Source organism: Andrena cerasifolii, chromosome 8, assembly GCF_050908995.1.
Source record: "Andrena cerasifolii isolate SP2316 chromosome 8, iyAndCera1_principal, whole genome shotgun sequence".
In the NCBI taxonomy this organism is placed as follows: Eukaryota; Metazoa; Arthropoda; class Insecta; order Hymenoptera; family Andrenidae; genus Andrena; species Andrena cerasifolii.
The window spans coordinates 8,855,644-8,870,068 of record NC_135125.1 but is presented as its reverse complement, the minus strand read 5'-3'; the positions used below and the strand labels follow the sequence as shown (position 1 = coordinate 8,870,068).

At 48.0% G+C, this 14,425-nt stretch overlaps 1 protein-coding gene across 4 annotated transcripts; it reads right to left on the bottom strand.

The window, feature by feature from the left end:
• Positions 1–190: 190 nt before the first annotated feature.
• Duox (dual oxidase) lies at positions 191–14,420 on the bottom strand. Of its 4 annotated transcripts, none has more exons than XM_076817790.1 (20): positions 12,378–13,188; positions 10,917–11,001; positions 8,895–9,052; positions 7,412–7,599; positions 6,261–6,465; positions 6,024–6,190; positions 5,113–5,349; positions 4,532–4,977; positions 4,243–4,444; positions 3,829–4,155; positions 3,254–3,478; positions 2,943–3,161; positions 2,665–2,868; positions 2,281–2,593; positions 1,837–2,211; positions 1,538–1,755; positions 964–1,425; positions 727–882; positions 536–664; positions 191–463 (listed from the first exon to the last, which is right to left on the bottom strand). In XM_076817790.1, the coding sequence occupies exons 1-20, from the start codon at positions 12,466–12,468 to the stop codon at positions 335–337; spliced, it is 4,536 nt and encodes a 1,511-aa protein (XP_076673905.1). In that variant the 5' UTR covers positions 12,469–13,188; the 3' UTR covers positions 191–334. The 4 variants fall into 4 exon arrangements, with proteins under 4 accessions (XP_076673905.1, XP_076673908.1, XP_076673906.1 ...); XM_076817793.1 differs by having other exon boundaries at positions 10,921–11,001; XM_076817791.1 differs by lacking the exons at positions 10,917–11,001; positions 12,378–13,188 and adding an exon at positions 14,321–14,420 and having other exon boundaries at positions 8,895–9,056.
• Positions 14,421–14,425: the final 5 nt, after the last annotated feature.

Genomic DNA, 14,425 nt, shown 5'->3' with positions numbered 1-14,425 from the left:
AGGAAACAGATGGTGTGTTACGATACGCCGAAATGGATATTGAAGTATGTGGAATTTTTAGATTAAGAGGATTGCTTTATGAGCCCCAAGGTCGCTATTCGTTTTAATCAGTCCTAATCGTAGGACAGGCATCGGTGGTTTCTTCACTGGGCACCTTAAAGCGCAGCTCCGAGAAAGGTATTCGTTTGCGTGATCATAAATAAGAAATGTAATACTCGGTATAAATAAAGGACGCGCACACGCGCATAAATATATACATTCGAGAAAGTTCCACGAGATTCGCGATAGAGTCCATCGTTCTTCTCCGCCTTCCTTAATGGTAATATCGAGCAGACTAGCCGAAGTTCTCGAAGTGATGAATGAAGTACGGCAGGCGCCGGCCCTTGTTCACTTCATCGCAAGAGGACATCACGCTCTTCGTTAATGGACGTGGTCCGCAACTAAATACTCCTATCTTACTGACCTGCAACACGTACAGACACCCCGTTAATCAATCTACTAATAAACATTTTAATTCCAATTGCGACGAACTTACGTAGCTATGTTTCTTCTGAACGAACTTTAAGAACGACGTCATATCGGGCCGACCAAAATGATTGATCGCTTTCAGCCCCGTGAATATACTCTTCTTGGATAGCCTCTGGAAATGGTTCTCGCAAATATACTGCAACGAAAAGATTCAGCTCAGCTTCATCCTACAATCGCAATCAGCGCGCAACGACTTACCAGCATAGTGGTACGTAAATCGAACTTGTGAAAGAATTGAGTAATAAATATATGAATCTCTAAGACGTCCGTGACGTCCTTCCTCTCGACGTCCCTGAGGACGTCGATGAACCACTCGAAGTGCTTGTGCGAGGGGCATATCCACAGGAAGTAGACCTGCGAATAAAGCAAGAACAACTTAACATCGCCCCTACACATAAGGATCAATTCAGCAAGCATCACATTGCGCTTCATTACCTTTTTACAAGCAACCCCAGAATATCTGTTCGTAGAAGTGCCAAAGACGAGGTCGTTCAGCATGGAAGCATAAGGAGTGACCCCGATGCCTCCGCCGACCATCACCGCGACCTCGAACTTGTACCAGTCCTGATTCCCACCTCCAAATGGACCTTCTATCCTTATTTTCGGATGCTCGTCCTCTGGGTTATAATTACAGGGATCGAAATAGTTCCGCAGCTTCCAGGTCCAGGGCCCCTGGGCCTTGATGTGACACGACAGAAAGTTCTCGTGCGGCGCCGAGGTCAGGGTGAACGAATGAAATTCGTTGGACCTGAAAGCGGTGCAGGAGAGCCTCACCCACTGGCCAGACAAGTACTTCAAATTTGGCGGCCTGTAGAACTTGATCTTTATCACGTCCGACGGTAGCAGCTCCGTCTCGATGATGTCTAACGCCATGTACTTTGTCCGGAGGCTCACCATCTAAGCAATCATAGTAGTAATTTGTTATTCGACGGCTGAACGTCCATATCGAAGTTCGTACACGGAATTAGAAACCGAGATTGATTTGCAAACATGGTGTTCTTCAATTTACCTTATCGAGGGCGTAAATGATAGCAGGCCCGACAAAGAAGATCCAGAATCGCGGTGAACCAGTTAACCGAGCCAACCCGTGAATCAGACACAGTGCGTAAAGCACTACGTACAAGCTATGAGTCGACCAGAAGAACTTGTACGCCTTCTGGCGAATAGTGGGATGGGCAAACACGAAGATTATCGTCATCACCACGAACAGGAGGATTCCAGTTAAACCTGAAAGGATGGAGTAGTGTTTTAACTGCCTCGATGGTCGTCAAGTGATTTACAATGCATAGAGTTACTTCTTTAAGCTACCTGTTACGGTTCTGAATAGCCAGAAGGAGATCGTCAGCCGAGCATCGCTGGGGAAGCTGATCTCGCTGGTCAGGCACCGAAGATGAGCCAACGGCTGGGTCGAGACGTGGTAAAAATTCACCATGTGCCCCACTGTATGCAGAACGGAGAAGAACAGCGCAGTGCAGGCGGCAATCTTGTGAAACTGGATGTGAGAATCCAGAGGAATGTACTGTTGAATGGAGAATTCCTTGAGCTTGGTCAGGAGGTTGCGGGACATGGTCAACAGTAGCAAGCTGTAGCAGAAGGACAGGGCAGCGGCGGATCCTCTGGTGATGGCTATTCCAACCCCCATAATGTGCCTCAGATCCGTGTGCTCGGACATGAAGGAGTAATCTGAAGTTGAAACAAGCCTCGATCGTTCAAACGGCAAAATGCTGGCAAGAAATAACTGCGGATACTCACATATGAATCTCTCGACGAAGAGAGCTATGGTCGTCACGTAGAAAACGAACAAATAGAATATATTCTGCCTATTCTCCTCGAGAAACGTGGACATAGCGTCCCACTGTTTCCGTGCCCAGCTCTTCGAGTCCTCGGCTGGAAGCTGGTCAATGTGAAAGCTGGTCATACGAGCCACGTTCGTGGACGTGTCAAGGAAATTCTGCTTGGCACCCTTGCAGTCGAGGCCGATCGCCACAAAATCGCCCTTGTACTCTTTCATCATCAGCTTGAAGTCGTTGTACGTGAGGTAGTCCTTCCTCTCCAAGCCAGCATCCTGCAGGAACATCGATTTAAGTACACTTCATTTAAGTACACTCCATCCGCGACAATTGTGTGAAAATTTACTTGGAACATCCCGTCTATCAGCTCCGTGACATGATCGTCAGACAAACTGGTGGTCCTAGCGATTTCCACCAGCGATCTCAGCATCTCTGACAATTCTTCCTTATCGATCACTCCGTTACTGTCCTTGTCGCACATATCGAAGATGATCCTCAGCTTGTCCTCGGTCTTGCCTCTCGAGAACAGCAGCACGGTGTCCAGGAACTCCTGCACAGATATATTTAAGTCCACCATGTCCTGGTGCAAAGAATCGTCTACGAGAAATATAGAGGAACGCTTACTTGGAAGGAAATACGACCATCCCTATCCTTGTCGACGATGTTGAACATTTTCTTCACGAACACAGCGTCCGCCCGCATGCCAAGCGCGCTGGCGAACTCGCTTTTCGACAAGGAGGTGCGCATCACGGTGACGACCTCGCCGCTATCGCTGTCCTCCGATCGCCGACGCCTTTCGCCAGGTCGGAGGCCGAAAGTCAAGGCGTACGCCTCCCTGAAGAACTGTTTGAAAGGAAAGGTTTTTATTAAGCTTGGAGAGGCGGGAAACGTGGAGCAGGAATCCTTAAAGGGTGATGCAGGAAGGGAGACACTACCTGCTCGAGTTTCTTCTGACGTCGCTCCTTCGTTTCCGCTTTCGCCAGCATAATATCCCTGCCCACTTGGGACCGCGTGAAGTGCTTCTTATGGGAGGCCAGGAAAGCCTCCAGTTTCGCAATGAACTTTCTACGAGACGCCAGGGAATCTAGCTCAAGGACGAGGTCGTAGTCCCGCGGTATCCGGAGCAGCACCAACGCCTTTCGGTGGCCACTCGCGTTTTCCTGAAGAGTAACCGAGATATGCTCGAGATAAGTTTCACCGAGGAAGCAGTTGATGCTGATAATATTCGAGGTCTACATTGTAATAATTTCAACATTGTATCCGCAATAACAAGGCGTTTCGACTGCTCGAGAAAGCGTACAATTGCGCGATCGATGGATAAAGTGCTCCCTAGAATATTCGGCTACTTAAAAGGAACGCTTTCTGAACAGTCCCAGTCGTCGAACGATTTTCCACGCGTTTTCCCCGCGAAGCCCGGGGTTTGCGCAACGGTGGTTCCGCTTCGAGATTTCTCCGCTGTATCCCGCGGCTTTCGTAGAGAGCAAAACGTAACCGCGATTACGGCAATCACCTGAGACTCCTCCATGGTAACGGTGTTCACGTCGCTGAAGTCGAACGTGCGGAGTTTCTCCCCTTTGCGATCGACGATATGCAGAGCCGCCTCCGGGCCGAATTTCACCTTCACCAGCCGGCGATGGTTCGCGTGCAGCCACTCGCGCACGATCATCTTGTCCACGCTGATCTTCCCATCCTGCTGCCTCTGTATCGCTTCCTGGAGGATCTTCAGTCGCCGCCTACGCCGGTTCTGCAGCTTCACCAGACCGTAGCCGGCACCGGCGCACAGGATCGGCACGAAGCCGAGGAAAACGCAGGCATATATGTACACCAGCTCGCTCCCCTTCAAGCGTACGCATTGATTCAGTTAATCAGGAACAGTAGAAATGTAAAGCTCGCTGAATAAATAAGCAAGGAGTATAAAAATCACCTCGAAGTAGTCGTAACGTTGCAATGGGACGCACGGCTCCAACATCGTCGAGTTCAGCTGATAGGGTTGAGGGCAAGGGTCTCCGCCCTCCCAGACGAACACGTTCCTCTGTATAGAATCTGGCGATATACCAGTTGCATTTATTATCACGTCCCACAAAGTAACGCGACGAATCTCCTCGATCTCGCTTCTCGTAAAGATCCTGTGGACATTAACGCGTGGTGTAACTACTTCTTGAAGAGAACGTCGATGGTCCTGTAACGCTTTCATTAGTCTTCGTGGTACCTACCCATTTTCTTCGTTCTCGAACCAGAATCTATCAGAGTCCCTTAAGCGAAGAAACTGCTCCTTTATCACGGTAGAAAATAGCTCCCCAGGGCCAGCGCTGGACTCCAGCATCCCGCCGACATAAACGTCCACGTTGTTCAGATTATTCGAGTGGATCTCCACTAGCGTGCGTAGCAGAGAAGGGTTCTTGTTGAACAATTCTGGATTAATCTCGTTCCACGTTTTCCTCCGAGGTAGCTTGAAGTGCGCCCTGGCGGTGTTGTAGTCTGGGAGACCATTGTCCCTGCCACGCATGATGTTCAAGGCGCCCAAGTCTCTGCGAGAGAACTCCATGGGGCCAAAGAGGTTGTTCCTGATGTCTGTGCCCAGGAGATTGTCCTCCTTCTCGGCTATTTGGGAGGACAGGCCCATGATCAGCTCCTCGATGGTGCTGTTGGTTAAGACCTCCTGCAGGAGAGTACCAGGGGGACTTGGTGATCAAGAGTTAACTAATGTACCAATAAACTATCAATTATGTGTATTAAAATTCTAATGAAGCTTCCCATCGACCCTCAAGTATTTTCTAAATTCAAACACGCTCACGTTTGAGTCCCACCAGGTGGAACAGAGCCTGATGGCTGGCTGGTCGGTGTTGGTTCTCCTGTACTCGCAATTTTCGTCCCGACGGTATATACCGGGTGGTATAAGGGTGTGACCGAATCGAAAGGCAGCGCTTTGGAATACGTGGCTGATCCCTGGGTGGAGATCCGGCTTGTAGCTCGCGTAGGGTGGCAAATCTTCGTCCAAGAGCATTGGAAGGTACTCGTATAGAATAATATTCTGGAAACCAACGGGATTATAAAAAAGAATAGACTAATTATCTGTACAAATAGCTGAGACAGGATGTTGAGATGTTTCGTAATAGATTCTGCTTCATGACTATGTATTAACTCCTCAAGTAGTATAAAATTAGTGTATCGAGTTACAGTGGTGATATACAATTACATGCTTGCGTTATAGGATTACATGCGACGGTACTGAAACGACATTTTGCTCAGTGCAGAAGGGACGTATTCATTATGGTGTTATAATTTTGTCACTCTAAACTCTAAATACTTGACAGATTCAAAGAGCACCCTGGCACCCCCAATGAAACAGGAAAAATTAGATTAATGCAAGCACGATTGAAGAGAGAAGAAAACTGGATTTTATTCTTTAAATAAATTTCTATAATCACCTACTGAATTTTACTGAATTTGCATTAAAAATATTTGTATCCTTTCAACTCGGCCCCCCAAGATTAAATCCTGAGTGCGCCACAGTCGCAAGCACTCCTAAAGAAATTGCAATTATTAAGAGACCAATGCGGGACTAATCATCTCCTAAAATCTATCCAAACGGAATTCAGCACCTTTCTGTAGAACCCATTGAAGAATTAAACCCCTTATTCCAGGTCTCATTAATCCACCGAACAGCTCAATGATCCATAAACTCCCAGACTACTGCAAGCTTACCTGCAGCGTTCCAATAACGATACGTCGAGCTCTCTGGAAAACGTCTTCGTCGGACATGTTTGGATGTTCGCGCTGTATCCGCGTGGCAACAACATTATGCCACCGATAGAACAATATTCCCAGGGCCAGCATAGGAGGGTGCTGATTCGTCCGTGGGTCACCGAGAACTGAGTGATTTCTCTTGTACTTAAAATCGCCCAAAGAGATCTTCAAGTTTCGAGGTAAAAAGAGACTCACGGTAAAGGCGTTCCGGGCTGAGCATCCTCATAACATGCGGCACCGCGTGATTGAAAAGTGGAGCGCGCATGGTGTTCCTCACTGGGAAGTTTCTCGTGGGCTCCATGAGAAGACTTCCGTTCTTGAAGGACCTCATGGTGTTCGCCCACGCCTCGCTGCTCGAGTAGATGAAGCTACCGTCGACCCAGCTCGTCACTTTGTTTATCTGCAACCTCACGTATTCAGAGCTACTTTTCACCACTTATTTCCCAGACTCGAAGGATCTTTCCTAAGCCAGCTATCCCCGGGTTAATTAAGGATATCGCTTGTGAGGCACACGAATGGAGGGATAAAGAAACGGGTCTGGCGATGATAATGGTAACGTGGCTTCCGATGGTGTTAGTATTAGAAAGCCAACGTTTAGACCCCCTTGCTGGGACTCTGGTTCTCGTTAAGACGCTCAATGGACTCTGTTTAGTGGTGTAATTATGAGAGACGCTGTAAAAGAAACGCGAGAGACACTTTATGGAGCTCTTAATGGCAGCCACTTTCCCTGTGGTTAATGACAATGCTCCCCGCCAGTCCTGATCAATGTAGAAGCGTTGCGTGGACTTTAAGACAGCGACTGACTTCTTACAATCCATTATCTTCTTAGTTCTTAAATGATGAAATCAAGTACAATGCTTAAAACTGACAGGGGGCCGCGTGTCTAGTTCAATCCATGCAACAAATCGAATTCCAATTTAGAATTAACGTACCAAATATTTCAATTATTCTAAGCACTGTACTCGTTACAGAACTGGTAAGCTGGGGTCATTTCAATCTCAATAAGAAGCATACAGAAACCCCACATGGCAGCCTCTTGCATCTGTGATTATCTTAATCCACATCGCAAGCGTACAAGGAAAATCCACTAATTCCATTTCTGCTAAATTCAAATCCATTTCTGCAGAACTTAGTTCCACAGACTTTCCTTGTACGCCCACTATATGAACTTCCTGCAACACCAGCTCCTCGGTTCTCAGGCTCCCCCGAAAAAGATCACTTAAACCAGTCGGAAATAAAGAATGGAATTTAAAGGAATATAAAAAAAAAAAATCATTGCAACCGCTTGATCCCAGCGTACCAGAGCCAGCCAACAGAGACTGGAGACGAGGAAAGCAGGGAATTACCTGTTCACGAGGGCTATTGGGGCTGCGTCCGGTTCGCCGGTCGTAATCCGCTCGCCGGAAGGGAATGTACTTGTTACCTTGGCACTCCTTGTCGAAAACCGGATCACATTTGTCTACGTCGATCCGATGGTACTCTATGGGGCAACCACTTTCGCTGGCCATGATGATCTCCGACGTGACCAGTTGCCCTGAAAACACCAACGACCGCGATGAAGAGAGGAGGCCACGAGGAAGAGGGCACGCGACGCGACTGGTTCACCGGGAGCCCACTTCTCGCCGGGTCACTTCCTCCTAGGTCACCGCAAGGGAAACGACGAGCACGGAATCCAGGCGACTGTCCCAGTTTTTACTTTCTTTTTCGAGGGCCGCGAGGGGCACACTTTCCTCTTGCCCCGTCCAGCTTTCGGCCTTCCCACGTTTCAACAGGAAAGTGCGCGGCTCGTCACGATCCACGTCGCGTGGAATAAATGGAGGATAAAATGCTGAACAGTCTGTAGCTTTCGGTTAGTTAGGAGGCATTAGGAGTGAAGGAGTTTGGGCTGGTTGAAGGACGATGAAGCTAATGGCATTCTATAATTCAAGACATCCTTAATGCAATGCCAAAAGTCCCATTGAATTAAATACAGTAGTTTTCCTTTAATTAATTCCTAAAGATCACCTATTATTATGGGCTCTAGACCGGAACAGCCCCTTAAGAGAAATATGTATTGATTAATTCTTCCCTTTCCCTGAATTATCCAGCAAAGTGGTCCAATTAGAGCTCGAGCAACATATTCAGATGGAAATGTCCCCTGCATCTCGTGCTACTCGTTCCTAACCCGGACACCTCGGCATTTGCGCAACCACCGCGATACGGATATTCGTAGCGAGCAACCATTCTACAAGCGATTGCACGATTATTAATTCGCGAGCGACTTCCCAGATGAATCGACGTATCCTGGAGAACCGTGCAATCCGTTTTTCTGGACCTGTGTACATGTAGGGAAAGTGAGAGACGAATTCGCAATACCTGGGAGAGAACCGCGTTCTCGAGGAACCTCTTAGAGACACAAAGGATGATTCGCGGTCTTTCGAAGCTCCCAAATGTTAATGGGACTAAATGAAAAGTGTCTAACAGACCTAGGAGAATATAATTACAATTCCCACGAAAATTCATTGACCACGCGGCGTTTTTATTCGGCTTGGAGGAGTTCAATGGCGAGCGATTTAATGGCAAACGTATCGATCGGAGCTGCCAAGTTGGAGCTCCTCCAAGCTTCTAGTAAACTTATTTTTACTTCACCCTCTGCTCTCCACATATGTAAGAGGATCTTTCCCAAAAACGGCAGGAATACGGATACTGTGCTCAAAATAATTAGAGAAAAAGCTATAGGAAATCAGCTTCCAAAATATAGACTTATCATTTTCAGAATCAATGGTCCTCTAATTATTCTCAGCAGCTTGTCCGAATAAGAAACTTTATATAATTCTGACTGGTGCTCACCGAAGAAGGCGAACAACGCGGTTCTGTTCTTGACTGAAGGCAGGCCATCATCCCCCTGCATAAATAGTTGACTGAGCTTCCTGGGGGAGGGCCTGTCCTGGCCTGCCAGCATGTAAACCCCATCGGAATAGGCAGCTGGCATCTTTCGTATCAGCCTGCTGTCTATGAAGGTACCAACCGCGTTAAGATCGTCACAGCTCAATGAATTATCTTTGTTTTATTCAACCCTCCGTGGTCACGTATTCTTATAATCAGAAATTGGTCACATGGTGTTCACTGCACCCCCAGTGTCATATTTAAGGGGGCACCACGGTAATGGCCTAAGAAGTAAAGGTATCTCTGGAAATTTATTAAAAGCAAACTACGTAATGAATCTTTTTTAAACTTTCAGGACTTGTTATTCCAAAGATACATGTACTTTTCGGGCCTTTACCGTGGTGATCCCCCTTGAGTTAGATACCATTTTCAAATTTTTGAATCTTACAACTTTGGAGTGATAATTGTACATTCTGATATGTTGCCATTTGTATTTGAAAAAATAGTTGTGGATAAAAGCGATTTGTTTTTGTTGAAATTCACGAAATTTTTAAATTTCATTATTAAGGTTTAAAAATTTACAGAAATATCGGCAAATACACATCCTGGGGTGCGATACACCCCATGCGACTACGAAGGGTTAAATACAGGGTGCAAACTTCAAAGAGTGATGGAACTCAAGAAGTGAAGTCATTAGAAAGCTGATCAGCTTGGAATCTATTATTACTTCCTTTACTTCTTACCGAGTTCTATCAACCCCCAAAGTTCCTGCCCATAACTAATTTACACCCTGTGCCTACAGACTTATCGTATTCCATTGCCGACGTGCTTTGATACACAGAAGATTAGTTTTACTAAATACATCTGAAAGCCAGTAGTTTTCAAATATATTTAGAGTTCGAGCTTGGAGCACGATGCCAAGCAGAGTGGCTGACAATGTTATCAGAATTTAGAACAAACGTTTGCCTATAAATGTATCAGCGCGCAAATTGGGCGGCTGCATTCTTCAGGCTGCCAGAAAGATCGAAAGTTTGATATTAAGTGCGAGGCTAAGGTCAAGGTGGATGACTGGCAATGCAAAAAAAAAGCGACAGAAAAGCGATTGCATATAATTTTGCGACAGAGTTCCCTCGCATCTTTCCTTTTTCCTTTCAATATTTCATTCCTCCAACTCGTTCATGCCTGTCGATGTTAGTAGACGCGAAAACCCGCAATCTTCGCGTTTAAAGAACCATAACAGCTTCTGTCGGCGAATCTGATTACCGATTTCTTTCACACGTGCGAGTTTTCTTACTGGCAGCAACAAAACTGCGCCTTTTTTCACCTTTCACTCTTCACCGTTCGACGCGCTTGTAATTGCAAATCTGACGGCGTCATTGTATTAATCAGAATATCTACGACAATGCGCTACAAATGCTGAAATCTACTCGACCCGCAAAAACGATCTTCATTCACTTCTACGGGGCGTATCGAAACAATAAGCACTCAATTCTTACGCTCGATAAATCATTCAGAGATTAACACGCGAAGTCCAAAAAGGCCCCTGCTCCATTTCATAAAGTAAACTTGTACCTACAGTGGTGCACTCAGAGGAGGCTCTGGCAACCCCCAGGGAAAAAGAGAAAAGGAGATTAATATAACCACGACTGAAGTAATTCAAGAGCTTTGTAAAAACAAAAGAAAGCTGGATTTTATTCTGTAAATAAATCTGTATAATCACCTGATGAATTTTATTGAATTGCCATTAAAAATATTTTTATCCTTTCAACTCGTCTCCCCCGAGATTAAATCCCGAGTGCGCCACTGCCTACAGTTCTCAAGAGACTTCTATCTTCGCCTTTGTTTTCAAAAGTTTCTTCACGCAGCCCGTGCCCATGCGTCTACAAGTAAAGGAAGATCGTGGCGAGTTGAATGAAAGAGAATTCCAGAGGCACACAAGCACGCCGACAGCGCGTCAAAGAAACGCGCAAACTGTTTTGGAAGTACTTGCCGATCGATCCCCAATCCGGATGCGCCAGATTGTTGTACCATCCGTCGTACCTCTGTTTGTCCGCATAGCTGTGCAACACTCCTGTAAGAGAGAAGTTCTCCAGATTGCAAGTGCAGCAGACAAGGGCGATTTTCCGATTGAAAGCCGCTGTACATACATAATTCAAAGTGTGCTCGCTCGAATGGGAAGGAAGCTTTTCTAAAATCGAAAGCGAGCGACGACGGGACGGGTTCAAGGATCGTCCCCGTTTGCAACCATTAATTACGTGTAGATCTTTCATCCAGCAAACCGAATAAATAAAAATAAAAACGATTGGAATTTTCCGGTTCTATGGATCGCCGATCGAATAAGGCGCTTGGATCTGTCGATCGAAAAGGAACGTCCGTTTGAAATTAATCGTCTGCTGTGAGATCGATCGACCGATTCGCAGCTCTGATTTATCGTGGGCGATGACAATCGTTCGCGAAATCTGCTATGCGCATAAATTATTAAGCGGGTACAGGAGATCGTAGCTCGGGTACTCGGACACATCCGGCTATCGATTTCTATTCCCGGTGTTGCGACTTTAATCGGGAATACAGGCTTTATGGGCTCTAATTGGGGCTACCAATTACAGCGAATTGGAATGCCAGATTTCAAGGGGAATTGTTAATGAAGATTATTAGAAAGCTACGGATGATTATGATGCATTAGGTACCTACTCCATTTTCTGTACCTCTAGAGAAACTAACAATCGCAGTGTCCGATGCAAAAACAGAGATTGAAAATTATGTTTAATTTATACAGTAGAAAGGGGGAATTCCAATGCTAAGCAGAAGACGTGTAACTAGGAATTCCCAGCAAGGATAAAGCAATAGAGAGCAGAAGAACTAGCTCTGATCTACTCTCCTCATTCGCGATGCTTCGCATCAATCTGTAAAAGGTACCAACAGAGCTATCAAGTCACATAAGAAGATGTAAAAAGATCTTGAGGATCTGTTACAACTGAGCCCTTAACAGGCAGTGCAAGCCAGCGATTACGTTAACAACATCAGAGGCCCAGAGAAACTTTTTCACCCACACTACAAGCCTATCTAGGCATACCATCCTCAGAGGCTTGTCTATTACACCTACCACTCACACACGTACCCGCCTCATCGCATGCACGCATTGCAACATGAGCCTGCTAACAGTACACGCACTACACTCTCAAGTGGACGTTGCTACTCGACCAAAAATCAGCATTAATATTCGACGTGTCCAGGTCAAGCAGCACTGCCCGCATTCAGGCCTACTTTCGGTCCGGGCCGAGTCTAACTACCGGTGTCTGAATTCTAGATACTCCCAGTGAAAGACAGGGATCCAAGGCCCGTTCACGATCATCGGACCATCGTCGTTCCATATTTTCACTGCCGGTGCACCGTCGACCGCCCATTCGAGCGGACAAGACACTCTAATGTCCGCTGATCAGCGCCTACCGGTCCCAGCAGCGGCCAACACGCCGCACAGCATCCAGGTGAACGCGAACGCTCCCCGCGGGCCTGGTCCAGGTGGTCGTCGTCGCGTCATCGTCGTCACGATACCACCAGCTCGCACCAGCGCATTTCTTTCAGCTGCGACTACAGACTCGCCCGTGGCCCTCGCTATCTGGCTCCGCTTCAGAGGCGGCCGCGAGGACACATCCTACTCCCTTCGCGCGGTACAATCTTCCTCCACTGGGATGCGACTGTCGCTCGGTACAGAAACGTCGGGTACTTGTTTAACGGCGGCGAATGGGGCGCGCAAAGCGGAACGGTAGATTCGCGATGAAGTTGTCGGTGACACGGGAGGAACGACGTCGGAGCCGGGTCGCGGAGACGACGACACGTGCGACACGGCCGAGAGAAAAAGAATCGAGGGCCCTCGGTGTGCTCGCTCGGGGTATGCCTCGTGTCTGCTCCGCGCTGGCAGGATTCCCTCCCCTCTCTCTCTCTCTCCCCCGCCCCCTCCCCCCGTGCTCGAGGACGACGGGGGAACGGCGAGAGCGAGGGTACGGCTCCGCAACCCGGAGAAGCGGTACGGGCCAAGAGCGTTCGCCTGTGAGCCGCGGCCGTTCTCGGCTACGCCGGTGAAAGTCGCCGGCCTATTTGTTTCGTTACCGCGAACGCGCCTCTCTCCTCGCCCTCCCCCTCGCCACCTCCGCGGCCCGCGTGCCCTCCTCCTTCTTCTCCACCTCCTCGAGCCGCTCCTCCACCACCGGCGATCCCGCCGTCGCGATTCGCTCGCCGTGTACATCGCGACGTCACCGCAGGCGCAGTCCTAGTTTTCGAGTCCGCGGCACCGATTACCCAAGGCGAAACCTCTCTCGGTTCCCCGACCTGCCGTCGGGGGTTTCAAGGTCGACGCCGCTCCGACGACCGTCGGCACCGCCTGGAGAACATCCCGGGCCCGCCGGTGGCCGCGACTTCTACGCGCTCCCGTTCCGTGTTCGTGCATGCTTCTCTGACGCCAAGCACCGCGATGCGGGAGAGGACGCGACCTTGGGGTATTGGTCAATCGAGAGACCGCGTCGCCGGGGTTTCCGAAAGCCTCTGGCGGATGTTGTGATGCCTACGTTCGCCGTGTACGTATGGCCTCTTGGGCGGGTGCGCGCTGTGGCCCTCCGTTTCGCGGAGTGAGTCAGACTGTTTTTCTCGGAGCGGCTGGAATGTGTGTGCAAGCCTGGGATGTTCTGGGTGATGTCTGTTTATTTGGCGCTGGTCCTCTTCATCCTCTTCTGGGATAGGATCTCTTCTTCTATCGCAACGTTTCTTCATATACAAGATCTGCTTGGCTTTCTGCGTCTAATGGAGAATTTAATATCAATTTCGAGGGGGATTTATATTCCGGGACTTTAGACTAAGATACTTCCCCTGTTTCATTAACAGCAACGCAAGTGCCATTTCATTCTACTTGCTAAGGGTTAATAGAGCCACAGTTTTGCAAGAGATTCCACATCTAGTAACTTCGATTTTGCACCCTGTTGATGTTCGTCCGGAGGAGAGCTTATATCTATGTACCTATGTCATCAAGATTTATAAAATCCAGGCACCTCTTAAAGTACCTCTCATCTCTTCTTTCCTCTCGACTTTCGTAACGTGTTCCACCATTGGAATATTAATACGCGACGTAGCGTAAAGGAATTTCAGAAATTTGGCAGCCTAAGCCCGCGAATAAAGTGCTACCAGCCGTTCTCTCCGAGAAGACGTCGTGAGTCAACCTCAGAAAGGAAGGCGGAGAGAAAGAGAGAGAGCGCGCGCGTCTACCGGGCGATTTTTATCGCCCTTGGCACGAATCGGCAAAGGCGATTGCATTTCGAGAAGGAGATCACACGAGCATATTCCTTATTAAGAGTATTATGTCGCGTTTTTCTGCCGCTCCCCTTCCACCCGGGGCTCTTCACCTTTTCTATTATGAATCACCGGCATTTGCCAACAGTCCACCGACCGTGCGCGCTTCTTCCTACCGCAGAAATCCACCTGAAATAAAATCCACGTTACCATGCGAA